The sequence below is a fragment of the Clupea harengus genome, chromosome 15 (genome assembly GCF_900700415.2).
Source record: "Clupea harengus chromosome 15, Ch_v2.0.2, whole genome shotgun sequence".
NCBI classification, from domain to species: Eukaryota; Metazoa; Chordata; class Actinopteri; order Clupeiformes; family Clupeidae; genus Clupea; species Clupea harengus.
In genome coordinates, this window is record NC_045166.1 from 20,310,904 (window position 1) to 20,327,711 (window position 16,808).

General features: G+C 42.8%; 2 protein-coding genes across 2 annotated transcripts; both read left to right on the forward strand.

Annotated features, from left to right (window-relative positions):
• Window positions 1-9,517: 9,517 nt before the first annotated feature.
• On the forward strand, window positions 9,518-12,529 carry LOC105904184 (inactive serine protease 35). The gene is made up of 2 exons (XM_031581626.2): window positions 9,518-9,696; window positions 10,567-12,529. The coding sequence occupies exon 2, from the start codon at window positions 10,577-10,579 to the stop codon at window positions 11,954-11,956; it is 1,380 nt and encodes a 459-aa protein (XP_031437486.1). The 5' UTR covers window positions 9,518-9,696; window positions 10,567-10,576; the 3' UTR covers window positions 11,957-12,529.
• Window positions 12,530-12,856: 327 nt separating this feature from the next.
• erh (ERH mRNA splicing and mitosis factor) lies at window positions 12,857-16,771 on the forward strand. The gene is made up of 4 exons (XM_012832069.3): window positions 12,857-12,988; window positions 14,051-14,138; window positions 14,486-14,606; window positions 15,041-16,771. The coding sequence occupies exons 1-4, from the start codon at window positions 12,986-12,988 to the stop codon at window positions 15,141-15,143; spliced, it is 315 nt and encodes a 104-aa protein (XP_012687523.1). The 5' UTR covers window positions 12,857-12,985; the 3' UTR covers window positions 15,144-16,771.
• The last annotated feature ends 37 nt before the right edge of the window (window positions 16,772-16,808 follow it).

The following is a 16,808-nucleotide window of genomic DNA, read 5'->3' on the forward strand; positions in this document are numbered from 1 at the left end:
ATCAAGGATCCAAATCAGATCCAAATCTTCAGAAACGTCCTGCCTGCTGAGCTACTTTCTCCCCTTCCAGGAATTTGTCACGAGACGAGCCCAGAGTGAAGTTCGGACTCCTGCACCCAGCCAAGCAGCGAGTGATGGGACACAACGGGACCATTTCATGGATCCAGAAGAGGCCCGTCTATGCACTGAACGCACTTTGGACCTGGAAATAACAAACTGAAGGCTCTCTTATGGAGACACTCACATAATGAAGTGGGTACAAATACTTATGATAGAGACACAAGGGAATAAATGAGAATAAAGTCGGTCTAAAGGGAGGATAAGATAGACCCGTAGTTTCATTGGGACACAAAGGGTCACCCAAATTAATTTACAGACACACACACATTTTTGTTTGTAAATTTGTACGATGTCTGTATTTGTTGGCTACGTATGATTATATTCAAAAGTAGCATGTGGATTTTACTCAGCATTACCTCTGGAATAAGGTGCTTCACAACAGATATATTTGAAACATATACTTGCAGACACATAAAAACCCCACCCGCACACGCACACACACACACACACACACACACACACACACACACACACACACACACACAGACACACACACACAAAGATGCAGAGAGAGATATGTAATGTGAGTGATGAGGCAGTGGGCTGTGCCAGTAGATGTGAAGGTTCACAGACTCCCCTGTCAGACTGTCTTATCTTCCAGCAGCTGTCATATCTCTGGTTTCCCACCGTCTCACTCTGCCGAGATGTATAGAGAGTGTGTGAGAGAGGTCTGTGATAGAGAGGAAAATAAATTTGGAAAAATCTCAGTCACCCTGACTTTTGTTTCAACGTAGTCATTGCCAATTGCCTGTATTTTTAACTGCTTGTCTTGGCTGCATTTCTATACAGAGCTCTTAAGCTGAGTACATCCAACCAGCACCGGTACACTTTTATCACAGTTCTTTATTATGATTCTGCTGCCAAGTATTTCTGTTATTCTCTTCTAGCCAATAGCAGGCACTGTGGCATAGACCGACATAAGAGGCATCTGATACGTGAACACATTTAATTGGGTTTGGCTGAGTGATCACCTGAGTTGTGCCACCAGAGTGGGTCCACTGAGAGCCGAGTAGACCCATAGGAGCCGCCATTGCTATTGTTTTGTTTTTACAAGTCATTAGATTTACATTTATTCATTAAGCAGACACTTTTATCCAAACCAACATATTACATTTTCATCAGTAACCAAATGTGCTGTCAGGGAATCAAACCCATGATCTTGGGGTGGGTAGCACCTTACTCTACCAGTTGCTGTACCAGTTAAGCCACAGGAACACAATTAAAAGGATCTTGTTTTGTAATATATATAATATATAATAACTATATATATATATGTGAAATGAGTGAGAGAGATCACACCAAGGTGTCTGATAGATCTTGCGATCCCCAGAGCGGACGATGTAACTTTGGGTCATTGAGTTTACGTCTGTCAGGAGCACTGTCACACACCAGACACCCTCGCCCAGGCTGCCCTGCAGGAGGTGATGAACTCAAACAGCAATTAACCCAGCTCAAAGTCTTTGAGATGCCTTCCTTGCAGCCTTTGTGCTGATGCAGGGTTCAAAGGTCAAAGGTTGTGTGTCTATGGCTCTATTTTGTGATTTTATAGGTTGGTTCAGATTCTATGGTCAGGTTGAGGTGTCAAGCTGTGATTTCCAATTATCTCTAAAGACTTACGATGAATTAACTCTAACAATCTCTAATGAGTTCATCCATGTTTATAGCGATTATTATGACCCCTGCTGCGCAATGCAGGGCGGTCATGTAGTGTTTTTCAAAGTTGTTTTTTTGTTGTTGACAATTTCCCATACCGAGACTTCACCAGTCCACATGGAACATGGTATAGTTGTAGCCGCACATGTCTGATGCCGAATACAATGTTTGTGTCCCTAGGTGTGCATTGCCATGGGTGCTAGCGGCACCTGATCAAAGTGTAGGATCAGAGCGTTTTGCCAAAAAATCTCACATTTTTATGGCAAGCTTGCCTCTAGGAGACGCATTACAATGCATCTTCATGAACGTTTGTAGGCTCATTCATAATGGCATATAGAAGATATTTACCCTACTAAAAAAAAAATCAGCCATCTTCAAAAGTCACGTTGCCTTTACATCATTATGTAATATTCAAAAAATTAAAATAAATGGCAAGTACAGTTATACATTGAAACTCATTTAGTTGATTATGTATACATGTAAATTTCACAAAAGGCTCAAATTTAGCACAATAATATATCTGTTATAAAGTCACATATGTGTATACGTATGTGTTTGTGTGTGTGTGTGTGTGTGTGTGTGTGTGTGTGTGTGTTTGGGTGTGCTTTCCTCTGAACCCTTGGATGAACCTTTCCACACTAAAATCTCACACAGACCACCAACCCACAGAACAAAAAAGAAAACATTTTCTTTCTTATCTATTCTATCACTCAGCACCCCAAAGGAGTACTTAAAGGAAATTTAGATAAGTGTAAATCAGTGTGCCAACATATTAGAAACTAACTATAATAATACAATAAAATAAAAATGAGTTAACATAAGCATAATTGAAATTGGCCAGAAATGCCTTCCTGAATACAAATGTTTTTAGTCCAGCTTTAAAGGAGTCCAGCGTCTGCGTTGCCCTCAGGTGGTCAGGGAGGCTGTTCCATAAGCGTGGTGCTGCCGAGCAAAAGGCCCGGTCGCCCATGGTGCGGAGCTTGGTTTTGGGGACGCGGAGGAGCGAGCTGTTTGAAGACCTGAGGGTGCAGGTGGAGGTTTGGGGAGTAATTAGTTCTTGCAGGTAAGGAGGTGCATGCCCATTTATGCATGTATAGGTGAGTATAAGGACTTTGTAGTCAATCCGGAAAGCGACAGGGAGCCAGTGTAGTGAGTGTAATATTGGTGTTATGTGCTCATATTTCCGGACCTTCATCAGGATCCTGGCAGCGCTGTTTTGGATGTATTGCAGCTTCTGGATGTTCTTGCCAGTGATCCCATAGAAAAGCGAATTACAATAGTCCAGTCTTGAGGAGATAAAGGCGTGGACAAGCTCCTCTGCATCTGATAGGGTTAAAGTGGGGCGGAGTTTGGAGATGTTTCTTAGATGATAAAAGGAGGTTTTGCACAGGTGTTTTATATGGTCATTAAAGGTCAGGTGAGGGTCAAACCTAACTCCGAGATTAGTGACTGTGGAGGAGAGGGGGATGACCTGGCTGTCGAAGGTGAGATGAGTTAAGGAGGATGACTGAACCTGGTGTGGAGTGCCAACAAGAAGGGCTTCGGTTTTGCTACTGTTTAGCTGGAGAAAGTTGTTGCTCATCCATGCCTTTATCTCCCCAAGACAGGCGGTGAGACATGACATGGCTGCAGTGGGGCTTGGAGCAGTTTTGATATAAAGCTGTGTGTCGTCAGCATAACAGTGGAAAGACATCCCATGTCTGCTGATGACACGACTGAGGGGGAGCATGTAAATAATGAAGAGGATGGGGCAGAGGACCGACCCTTGCAGAACACCACAGGAGACAGGGAGCTGTCTGGACTTGCATCTTCCCAGTGAGACATATTCAGTTCTGCCAGAAAGGTAGGACTGAAACCACTTGAGTGCAGAGTCTGATAGTCCAATGGTGGTGTGGAGGCGCTCTAGGAGGATAGTGTGGTCCTGCTTTCGTTCCCGCCCACACAGTGTCAAAACTCACGCCCACACAGTGTCAAAACTCATAACTCGAGCGAGCAGATAAAGTTTTCGCGAGAGCGTATGATACATTCGAGCGAGCAGATCCAGTTTTCGCGAGAGCGTATGACAGTCTCTGCGCTCGCAGTTGTTGAATTTTCTCTCGCAGTTGCTAAAATTGAGTGCGCAGATGAAATCCACGCTCGCGAAAACCTGAAAGTTGCTCGAATACACGCTTCCTCGCGTGTGTGAGTTTTGACACTAAAATGACGCCATACAAATGCAGCAGTCAGGTCCAGGAGGATGAGGAGTGAGGGTGATCCTGCATCGGCTGTCATCAGCAGGTCATTCGTCACCCTGAGCAAAGCTGTTTCAGTGCTGTGGGCTGAACGAAATCCTGATTGAAATTTTTCAAACAAGTTGTTGTGTTTGAGGTGATCCTGAAGTTGAGAAGCAACTACCTTCTCTAACACCTTAGACAGGAAGGCAAGGTTTGAGATAGGCCTGTAGTATGGTGTTTATATATGGGTATGAATGAAATGTATTATCGCTGTAAGGACTGCTTACAGAACTATTCAGAGAAGCCATTAATCAGTTTATACAATCCATGGTAAAATGAATTTCTGGGAAGAATATTTCAGAGACACAAAAATGATGACTCTTATTTAATTTGTGAATACAATATGGCAGTAGAGATATAATCGGAATGTGTGTATATTATATGAATGTGTGAATATAATATATATATTATAATATAATAATAATATATCTGTGATGCATGATGTGAGTGTGGACAGCAGTGGCCGTCGGGTGTGCGTGTGTGCACAGATAATCCAGTAATCAGTAATGGATATACAACATACCGCAAAACTAGAACTATATTTTGTATCCCTTTTAGACATTTCTTTCTCTTCCATTCTCATGGAAAAGGTTCTCAGAAGCCTGAAAAGCATTGATCTTGAGATGAAAGGTTCTACCAGGTTCTGGATGAGAACATCCTTGCCCACAGACAGCTGTGATCCTCCTCAGAACCTTGTCAGAACCGGTGCAGGGTCCTTGAAATGTATCCTAAAGTTAGAATGCTGAACACTCTATGGGGGAGAGGGGGAGAGACAGAAACAGAAAAAGGAAAAAAGAGAAAGAGAGATGAATGGTGATAGACCGAGTGAGAGAGACAGAAGAGAGAGAGAGAGAGACAGACAGACAGAGAGAGAGATAGAGAGAGAGAGAGAGAAGACAGACAGACAGACAGACAGACAGACAGACAGACAGACAGACAGACAGAGTGAAGGATAGAGAGAGAGAGAGACCGATTGACAGACAGACAGAGCGAGGGATAGAGAAAGAAAGAGAGAGAGACAGAGAGAGAGACAGACAGAGCAAGGGATAGAGAGAGAGAGAGAGAGATACAGAGAAGAGAGAGTGAGGGATAGTGAGAGAGAAAGAGACAGTACAACCTACTTGATCACAGTGTCTGATACAAATCTGAAGGGAACACTGACTAAATACAAACTGAGTGAGCACAACCTGACAGTAGAAGTAAGCCGGCATAGACAGACCTGGCTGTCCAGAGAGGGAGGTTGTGTTCTTACTGTGACCAGGAAACAGTGGAGACAGAGCTGCATTTCCTACCTCACTGCAACCAATACCAAAGTCTTAGAGATCAATGTTTTGCCAAAATAACACACATTTTCCCAGAGTTCCTTTATGTAAGTGATCTGGAGAGACTCCCACTACTGGGAGAGAGGGAGGACTGCTGTAGACTGGCAGCAAGATATGTAGCAGTCTGCCATGAGCTCCACAGCTCTGTGAACCCCTTGTTTCACATGGCTAATACTTAATGTTTACTTTTAATAATGAACTTGTTATGTTTATATCCTATGTTACTTACCTACCTTCCATATGCCCATTTGTACTGTTACTGCTTATTGTTTGTTTTATATATTTATGTTTATTTAAATTGTATAGTTTGTGTCAATATGCTTTGGCAATGTTGTATTGTATGTAGTCATGCCAATAAAGCCATTTGGATTTCATTGAATTAAATTGAGACAGAGAGAGAGAGAGAGAGAGAAAGAGAGTAAGAGAGAGAGAGAGAGAGAGAGACAGACTGTGTATCAGATGTTCTCTTCTGACACACACCGGAGTGTGAGCTGTACAAGACCATCAAATGAGGGGAATCCCCTACCTCCCCTAGTTTAACACGGACACACACTCTCCTCCTCAAATAACTCTGCTCTCGAAAGTTTGTCTCAAATTCGAGATGATGTCAAGCACACAGAGGGGAATTTAATGGCAAACAGGAAAAACAACTATCATTTTATTTTAATGGTCCATAATGGACTATGATTATATGATGACAGAGCCTCAGTTACTGTCCAACACATACGCAACATACTTTTCACATCATTGTGAACTGAACCTCACTCCAAACTACCTGTCAACTGCTTGCCAACTAAATGTAATGTCCGTAATTCTAATCACACTCAAAGCACACCTCAAGCTGATCTCTAAGTCTCAATTTCACACAGTGGTCTATGACTGGCATTCCACTTCTTTACTCATTATGGTTTGGTTCTCTGTGCCCTTACTTCTGGTCCTTCCTGCATCTCACTCTCTTCAACCCATTCTCCTTTTTAGTCACAGTCCTCTGCTTGCATGTCTGCAAATCAGTGCAATTGCTGTATAAATAAATCGATGTGTTTGTGTATGTGTGTGTGTGTGTGTCTGTCTGGCTGTCTGTGTGTTTGTGTGTGTTTTATGACTCATACCTTCCTCCAGCTGTTCATTTGTGTGTGTCTGCTCTGCCAAGTCCCACAAGAGAAAGACAACATTCTACCTCTCTCTCCCTCCCTCTTTCTTTCTTTCCATTTCTCTCTGTCTGTCAATGTTTTGTTCTTTCCCCTCTGCTCTGAATATGTGACTCAGTTATGCTCTTTGTACACCTCCATGTGTTTCTGGCTCATTGACCATGTCAGAAAAGTAGAGAAACACACCCAAGAGCACGTGGCATGCATGTTCATGTTCATGTTCACTCATGACAGAGGGGGTTATTTGATTCGGTACATAAACACTCCACTGATCACAGAAGCTGCCAGGAGGGAAGTGCATTTTAATAAACAGAGCCTTCTGTTTACATGATTGGATATTTTCACTTTTGACAGAGACAGTATGCCAATCCAGCTGTTTGTCATTAGCATATATGCACATACCCCCCCCCCCCCAACACACACACATATTAAGTCTCCATTGTGTTAATGGAACTACATACAGTTAACTAGCATCTGATCCAGTCCTTTCCCTGATCTGTCCCCTGTAGTTATAGATACAATTTGAGGTGGAATTCAAAAGGATGACCCCCTCCAAGGGATCATGGCTCTGTGTGTATGTGCATGTGAATGGTGTGTATGCATGTGTATTGTATGTGCGTGTGAGTGGCGTGTATGTATGTGTATTGTATGTGTGTGTGAATGGTGTGTATGCATGTGTATTGTAAGTGCATGTGTTTGCCTGTGCGTCTGCATATTTACATGTTTGGGTTGTTTGGCCGACTGTATGAAGATGTGTTTATTTGTTTATTTGAGGATGTGTTTATTGGTTTATTTGAGGATTGTGTTTATTTGTGTGTTAGACCCATTGAGTTCAGATTTGATCCGATCTGGATCCCGTCTTTGAAGTCTCTCAGTGTGTCGGCTCTATCACTACTTGACCTGGTTCCTGAGGTCCAGAACCCTTTCATGCTGTGAGCCTAAACACATGGCCTGCCCTCTGACCCAGAACCAAATCTCTGCTACCCATCATGCACAGCTCAGCTTCATAAATCAAACTCTTTGGTTTGTTTACCGACGCCGTAAACGATATGGTAATAATCTAGAAGATGATAATCTCATTTGGACGGAGAAACAATTCAAGTCCACTTGGGGTTTTCTTCTTCCAAGAGTAAACAAAGGAAGCTATGGCAAGAACAGCACTTCAGCTTGTGATAAACCAGGTTCACTGTTTTCAGCACTGCTACAGTAATGGAGATGAAATTAAATGAGAACACACCGTGTTTTACTGCCACACATAAAATACCCCAGTTAAACCCCAACCCCAAACAGAGTCTCTCTCTCACGCACACAAACACACACACACACACACACACACACACACAACACACACACACACACACACACACAAACATGCACACACACACACGCACACACACACATACACACACTCTCACATACACACACACAAATACACACACACTCTCTCTCTCTCTCTCACACACACACACACACACACACATACATACACACACATAGAGCGTATAGAGCATAGACAGACAAAAGCCAAAACAATGAAGGTCTGTTATATATACAAATATTTTAATTTGTTTGCTGTGTGATCTACTGCAGTTTAATAGATACAATTGGTTTCATTGCTTTCATTGTATCTATTAAACTGCAGTAAATCACACAGCACACATATGAAAGTGGTGCAATTTTGAGATGCATGCTTCTGCTGAAAAACAGCGTATGGGTGTGTGTGTTATGTTCATGTGTGAATGGCATATTAGTTCAAATTAAACTTTATTCACAACGTGCATTTGTTTAAGTTCTTTTAGTTCTGTATTTGTGTGTGTGTGTGTGTGTGTGTGTGTGCGCGTGCGTGCGTGTTAGTGTCTTTGGGTGTATGAGTGTTTTGGCCTAGCAGCCAAAATCTCTTCATGCTAATTTCAGCATTTCTGTTTGTTTCTGTGTGCATGTGTGTGTGTGTGTGTGTGTGTGAGAGAGAGAGAAAGAGTCAACACATACAAAAATGATAGCTTCAGTGTGTTCAAGCACTGCGTTTGGGAAGCACTCAGAGTGTTTGAGTTACATAAATGAAGATTTATCTGATTTATTTATATGTATTTAGGAATTTACCATACTGTGCATGCAGTACGTGTCTCTGCCTCTGTCTCTGTCTCTGTCTCTCTGTGTTTTGCTCCCCCTGTCTAAGGTGAGTTAGGTCCAGAGGAACCCATCTGATTCATGACCATGTAAACCTTTCATTTCAGTGGTCAGGCCTGTCAAAATGACTGAGAAACATCCCTGTGTCACTGCACATGATAATTTGTGTGATGTGTGTGTGTGTGTGTGTGTGTGTGTGTGTGTGTGTGTGTGTGTGTGTGTGTGTGTGTGTGTGTGTGTGTGTGTGTGTGTGTGTGTGTGTGTGTGTGTGTGTGTGTGTGTGTGTGTGTAGTCTAGTCTAGAGTAGAGTGCTGTAGAGAGCAGCCAGTTACATGGTTTGACTGAAGTTTTCTGCATTGTCTGAAAAGCAGCAACACTTGACCTGTTTGGTTGAAAATATTGTGAAGCGGAATAGTGTAGACTAGAGCAGTAAATGGCCAAATAATTCAGCTCTCAGCGTTAAACTGTCTGTGTGCGCGCGCACACACACACACACACACACACACACACACACACACACAGGATTAGACATTTGAGTTCTAATGATTCTATTTAGTAGTCATTTTAGCATTCCATTTTATAGATGGAATGTCAGGGCCACTTGTTCAGTGCAGATGACACATTTGCATCAGAGCAAAGCCTAGCTTATGTGTTCCTAAAAATGTAGTCATCTTTACCCAGCACAGATTTTTGCCCACAGCATTTCCGACCACAGAATTTATAAACAGTACTTGTTGCTGACAATGAAAAATTATTAATTACTTCAGAGTTAACTGCGGTTTCATTTCTCCAAACCCTGCCCTCAATCAACCCTAGCTGGAACCACTACATCGACCCAGCCCGCAAGCCCCCCCCCCCCCCCCTCCAACGCGGATTTGCGCTGCGTCTCTTTGGAGTGGTTTTGATGCTTGGACCAAGTAAGAAAACCCAGATCTCCGGTTCCAGCTGGAACAGTGCTAGTGACATTGTGCCGCTCCTGGGTCGAGACGCAAAACAAACTCTCGGCAGGTTCTCAGCAAACTGATCCGAAACACGCTGTCGCCGTTGTAAAAGGTATTCTTTAATTTTTTGGGATGTGTAATCATGCTTTTTCTCTTCCATTTATCGCTTTTGTGAATATTTTAGTCTAGGATACAATAGCATAATCAATGCAGCTAAAGTCTTGATATTAATTAACTATCACAGTAAGATATATTAAAATAATGCCAACAGAGGAGGATCTATTAATAATGGTTTTCTAGCGCACATCGCGACGTTATCATCATTAGGAAGTTTGTACTTGCAAAAAAGTTAAGTAAATTATCGGCTTCATGACCTATGTGATCATTTATATTTATAAATAATCGACTATATGATATTACAGCCTCTAATTTGTCTGGGCCTGTGAGGCGCCAACTTGTGCATCTGATATATTCGCATTTATTGACTTCCACCATATCTTCCGGCATGTGCAACAATTTGAAGTCGCACGACTTTAGTGCGCTGTTCTGTCCTGTATACCCGAGTTGCGCTCGAAAGACAAAGATTGGCTTAATGCTTCCTCTAGTGGCGAAATACTCAAACTGAAGCAAAATACAGACAGTCGCCTTTCCAATGAGAGACCTCTGAATTACTAATGCCTAGAACCTGCACATTTTTGTTAGAATTTAGCTGCAAACTGCCAGTATTCCACTAGAACATTTCTGAATGTGTTACAGGTTAGGGTGACACATTTGAAATTCAGAATGGCTATTGAAAGAGAATCTGGAAATACTTAGTAACTTGTAACTTAATATGAAAAGTAATAACATAATAAACATATTTATTTGTTTATATTTATACATTTAAATGAATAATAAGATAATGTGATTATAATATAATATGTGAATATGAGTTTATGTACTAACCCCCTCTTTTCTTACTGTTGATTCCACTCTTTCGTAGTCCCTTGACAATGGCTACAATGATGGGCAGTCTTCTGCAGGTTCTATTGGTCTATGTGACCATGCTGGACCTAGATGTGTGGGCCATCAGTAGAAACCATGGTAACCGGGGTGAGACACACACCTGGCAGCGTGTGGTGTTGCCTCTGGTGGTGGAGCGGAGGACGGTGCCCCTCAGCCAGCCTGTTTTCCATGCCACCCTGGCACAGAACCACCCGGGCATCGTCTGTGGGATCCAGTGCCAGCAGAGCCTCCCCATGCCCGACCGCGCCCAACTGGAGCGACTGCTGGCGTACGAGACCGTCTATGCCAACGGCACGCGGACGCTCACCAAGGTCCGTCTGCAAGGCGCTAACGATGAGGCCACCCCCTCCAACGCCACGGCACCACGGAGAGCCCTCGCCGGACAGGTTCCGCCGCGACGAAACAGGAGGCAGGTGTTTGGCACGGATGGGCGCTTCGTTATCTCAGACCGTCGCTTCACTACCAGCTTCCCCTTCTCGGCATCAGTCAAGCTGTCCAGCGGCTGCTCTGGCATCCTGGTGGCACCCAGGCACGTGCTGACCGCCGCCCACTGCGTCCACGACGGCCAAGACTACCTGAAGGAAAGCCGGGGCCTGCGGGTGGGTGCGATGAGGTCACAGTCCCCACGCAGCCGTAAGGGAGGGCGGAAGAGAGGAGGAAGAGGAGGAGGAGAAGGAGGAGGAGGATATGTAGACTCACTCACTCATGACAGGAGTGAGGGAGCAGAGGGGGTTAAGGAAAGAAGAGAGCGGAAGAAAGGAAGAGGGAAGCGGAGGAGAGAAAAGGCTCGTGTTCGTCGTGGGGCTGCAGTGACAGCAACGGACCCTGACAGAATGTCATTCCGCTGGACACGCGTGAAGCAGATCCACACTCCACGCGGCTGGATGAAGGACATCGCCCGCGAGCTGGCGGCTGACTACGACTACGCCCTCCTGGAGCTCAGGCGCCCTCTGGCTGCGACGCCCATGGACCTGGGCCTGGTACCCGTCATAAAGGAGACCGTCCCCGCCAGCCGTGTCCACTTCACAGGCTTCGACCATGACCAGCCGGGCAAGGCCGTCTACCGCTTCTGCTCAGTGACGCAGGAGTCCAGCGACTTGCTCTACCAGTACTGCGACGCCCGAGCGGGCTCCAGCGGGGCAGGGGTGTACGTACGACTGCGCGTCCCCAGCAAACAAGGTCCGAATGGGGGCAAGGAGAAGGAGAAGTGGACTCGGAAGGTGATAGGTGTGTTCTCAGGGCACCAGTGGGTAGACGAGAATGGAACACAGAGGGACTACAACGTGGCGGTCCGCCTCACGCCGGCCAAGCTCGCTCAGATTTGTCACTGGATACATAGCGACCCCAAACGCTGCCAGCAGCCCTGAGAGAGGGGGAAAGGGTTAAGAAGTTCAGAAGTCAAAGGTCATGGAGGAGGCTCATGTAGAAGGCCTAGGGAGACTGAGATTGTGGTTTGGACTGAAAAGACAAGAGAAGATGAAGAACAAAAACCTCAGGTCTAAGAAGAGAAGGTAGATTGAAGGGTAGATATTGATTGGGGTTGAATGAACATTGGACATTGTGTATGAATGTAAGGGGGGCGGACTAAAATCTCATTGAAGTTGAAAGTTGGATTGGAATATTTTATTAGAGGGAATCCTCAACTGAATGCTCAGGATCTGTTTCAAATGGTGCCCTTAGGAGACTCACATAATGTTGTCTTTTATGTTTGATATGCTTCTTCTTATTTTCCTAGTTTTCCTTCCAAGAACATGCTGTACATTAGGCCTTTATGCCCCTTCAGTAGCACACCATTAACTTGAGCTAATTTACTTTAGCCATCCCTACTCCGAGAATGAGAATAGCTATGTTGCCAGCGTGTCTATATCGTACTTTCTGAATTTCCACTGTGTGTATTTCTTTGGTTAAATAAAAAATAAAATAAAGGTGTCTTAAAAACTGCTCATTTCACTACAAGAGAAAGATTAGATGGCAAGAAGTTAGAAGTTTTCTATTATGCTTATGTTTACTAATTTTTATTTTATTGTATTATTATAGTTAGTTTCTAATATGTTGGCACTCTGAGATTCTTCTGACTGAATAGTGCGTTACAAATAAAATGAATTATTATTATTATGTGTAATTGTATAATTGTATATATTACCCAAAAAACACACATAAAAACTGCTCATTTCACAATCTAACACATTCCAGTTTCTAGGCCATTCCAGTAGGTGGCGGTAATGCATCTTTATCTGAAAAACAAATACAAAATAGGCCTTACCACCGGAAGTACTTGTGAAAGTTTTTGCCTTCCTGGTGACAATTTGTTGGCATTTCTTCCATTGAGTTTTTTAGCCAGCTGCAAATTGGAACGATCAATTTCGTTTCAATCTTAATCTGACAACACCACAGCCATGGTAAGTATTTTCTGCATATAGAGAAGCGATATCAGCCATATGTATCCATGAGCTAAGTCATGACCAATTTAAACCGTTCAGTTCAGTAAGCAGCTATTAGCTGGATATCTTATATCTAACGTTAGCGTTGCTCAAGCAAATTAGGTTGCTAGGTAGCTAACGTTATACATTTGACCATGGATACTTGAGGCAGCCAAATAAGAATACTTATAAGAAGCTTATTGATTCAATATCGTATGCATACATGGTCGGACTACTAGTAAATTATTTAGCTCGTCATCATGCTGCGTTAGCACGGACTAACGTCAACTGATAATCAATCAATCAATGAATGTTTGGACAGCTAGCTTAGGATATCATGCTTGCTAGCAGGCGTTAAATACGAGAATCGTTGAAATGATTTCAGAGGCGATCTTGCTGCCTTCTAGCCCCTTAGTCTGCAGCTCTACTGAACCTAACATTAGATGAGATGAATATGGACGGCCTTCTTTATCTGCCTAAGTTCCATGCCAGTGGTTTCTGTGTATAAGCTACCAAATGTAAAACATATTCAGCCACCTGGAATGCCTACCTACCACTACTGTGCCATGTCAATTATGACCTGACTACGTCGCAAGCCCAACAAATACAAATGAAAGCAGTAGGCTACTATGTGAATAGTAAAATCAATGTGATCTATAACCAGTAAACCTCATATTGAGGGGTATACAGATTAATGAGCCTGATGCATTCATAAAAATAAACTCTGCATAGACTAGTGGGACTAGTCTTGCCTGGTCTTTGCTGCACATTATGGTCTAAAATCAACAATCCTTTGAGGATCTCTATCTCCACATCAGCTGGTCTACCCTAGGCTGCATGCAGAGCGCCATAGCAGATCGTTTTCCCTGTGCTAAACGCACAGCCACCTCTAGTTTGAGGATGTTTGTCTTCCAGCATAAACCAAGATTGCTAAACAAAAACAAGTAAACACTGGAAAAACACCACAAAATGCTGCGCTGTGCCGCTTTTTCCACCAGTGATGTTTGCTTAATTTGAAATATTGTAATTGTGTGTCTGCAGTCTCACACCATCCTGCTTGTTCAACCCACAAAAAGACCAGAGGGGAGGACATATGCAGACTATGAGTCAGTTAATGAATGCATGGAGGGTAAGTCAAGACAAATCGGAAAATGTCACTGAAAACTCCCTGTCTGTAAAAGTACTGCAGTAAGAATGATATGATGTTTAATTTAGGGGAGACAGTCCATCATAAAACATGTCCCTGTGGTCACTGCCATATTTCTTATTCATTAAAAGATCAGCCATGTAGCAAACATTTTTGAAGAGATTAATGTTGGAAGAACAAGTAAAGATAACAAGGCCTTTGAAATGTTAGGAAGAATTTCCTCTGATGCCCAATGGTATCTGTACATTTGAAATGTTCTCATTGATCTCACTATCTCTTTGCCATCATATCACACACACACACACACACACACACGCAAATGCACACAGGTGTGTGTAAGATGTACGAGGAGCATTTGAAAAGGATGAACCCCAACAGTCCTTCCATCACCTATGACATCAGCCAGCTGTTTGACTTTGTGGATGACCTGGCAGATCTAAGCTGTCTTGTGTAAGTCTCTTCCTTCTAGCATTTGACCTTTGTGATGCCGTTAAAGGATCAGTTCAGTTCAGCGATCAAATCCTTATCACATTACCTACAGACTTTCACCTACACAAAACTCTTGACAGTCCAGTAAACAGTAATGTGTATAAAATGGTTTTCTGCAAAGTAGCTTTGGTTGATAGTCAATTGCTTGAGATTATGTCTTCATTTCAACCTATATGGCTTAGAATTTGCATGATATTCGTCACTATTGTCGTGTGCTTAAGAAAATTCTTTGGTTTACATTTAGCCAGATTGCAGAGTGGATAATCATAGTCTAAACCCAGTGGGAGTGTAATAACTACAACTCGTGTCAATATGTCAATAATAACAACAACTCATGAGCCAATATGGTCCCATTACTGCTGCCTTTAAGAGACTTTTCCACTTGTCCCCCATAGCTATCGCGCAGACACCCAGACCTACCAGCCCTACAACAAAGACTGGATCAAGGAGAAGATTTATGTCCTCCTGAGGCGCCAGGCGCAGCAGGCTGCGAAGTAAGGGCTCAGGAGAAGTGATTGACTCTCTGTGCGTGCGTGTGTGTGTGTGTGTGTGTGTGTGTGTGTCTGTGTGCTGCGTGAGGACGGACTGACGGACGGAGTTGCTAGGGTACTGGAGAGAAGAGTGTAAAAAAAGAACACACCTGCCTGTGTGTCTTCCTTGTAAGTTCTTCATCTCCTCCACACTTTGTTTTTCTTGGTTGTACGTTTCCTCTAATATATCATTGGTGGCCACTGCCCTAGTAGATGCTGACTTTGGACGAGATCAAGTAGTGATATGTAGGGCCTGTGTTAGATTGCAGCCAGACTCCTTACCAGTGTCAGCCTTTTTAGGGGACCGCTACCTTCTGTATGTCCTATTACTTTTGATTTAACGTAATTTGATGTGGCATTACATCCCTTGTGGATTCTTCAAACACCTACCTGTCTCGTATCTGGCTATCTGCTTGGCTGAAGTCCATGAATCGGTTCCACTGGCATGGCCGCCAAGGTTTCGCTCAGCTACTTCTGCACTCCTCTCTCAGGTTTTAGCTCTGTCTGTATCCGTGACGATGCGACAGATAGTCAGATAGCTGACAATGTCGGTGTAGCAGAATTGCTCCAAAGTGTGAAGGAAGTTTGATGCACTGAAGGGAAGACACCTCGACAGCGAGAAATCTCTGTGCTATTGACAGTTTCACTTTGCAAGGGTTAGAACATGGAACTAGTGAGATGGGGAGTCAAATTGTCAATTTCTTTTCACGAGGCAACATTTATATCTCAAAATATCATGAAACGGGGGAGGGACGTGTCAAAGAATCACTGCCACCAAACTTTGTTCCAGACTGTGTTTTATGTCTCTTCCACGCTTTGTTGGATTCTGTTCTGTCTTTATATATTTCATAGTAGTGTGAAGTGCAGCAATGATGTTTTTTTCTACTGGAAAAGGATGAATGTAGCTAATGCATGCCTGTTTGTTATTGTTGTTTCTGTTGGAGATGAGAGGGTTTTTTAACACAATTACTATCGACATGATTGACACATTTTATTGGTAGTTTTTTGTTTTAGTTGTCTTCTTTTTTTAAATATATATAAAGTGATCTTCAACGTGTTATTTGGCCATTGGAAAAACAAACAATCTGAGTGTTACAGCCACATTTGTTGAAAGACGTATGTTTTTCGTTTTTTTCTTCTGCATGTGTGTGCTGTAGGTTATGTGAGTTGTCAGAAAAGAACCAAGTTTTGTTAAATATTGAGTTTTAGACCATTGGCTGTCTTTCTAAACCGGAATGTTTATTCCTCTTGGTCATCCCAAGACACAGTGGATGATTCCATTTCCTCTGTTCTGTGCTGTAGTCGCTTTGAGATTGCGGTGAAATACAAAACCATAAAGGACTCAGTAACACTCATCCTAGTGTGTGTTTAACTGCTGGATCTAAGATGTGAAAATATCTTTTTTATTTAAATAATGATTTTATGGTATTTTGGTTCTTTTTATCTTGTTTATCCACATTGTATGAAGGGGTGGAAATTAGCTTTTTTATATATATATAAAGCAGTGTGTTTTGTATATTACCTTGAATATTTGCCTTCAAACCAGTTTGATTTGTTGTGAAACGATTAAATAAAAATAAAGTTCTCTTGTCAAAATGTGTTTTCTTACTTTTTATTGACTGATAATTAAAAA

Excerpts from the sequence above, each read along its gene's own strand:
- LOC105904184 (XM_031581626.2), top strand. The coding sequence starts at position 10,577 with ATGGCTACAATGATGGGCAGTCTTCTGCAGGTTCTATTGGTCTATGTG.
- erh (XM_012832069.3), top strand. Across the intron at positions 14,139-14,485 it reads AGTTAATGAATGCATGGAGG|GTGTGTGTAAGATGTACGAG; the intron begins GTAAGTCAAGAC and ends AAATGCACACAG. Across the intron at positions 14,607-15,040 it reads GCAGATCTAAGCTGTCTTGT|CTATCGCGCAGACACCCAGA; the intron begins GTAAGTCTCTTC and ends TGTCCCCCATAG.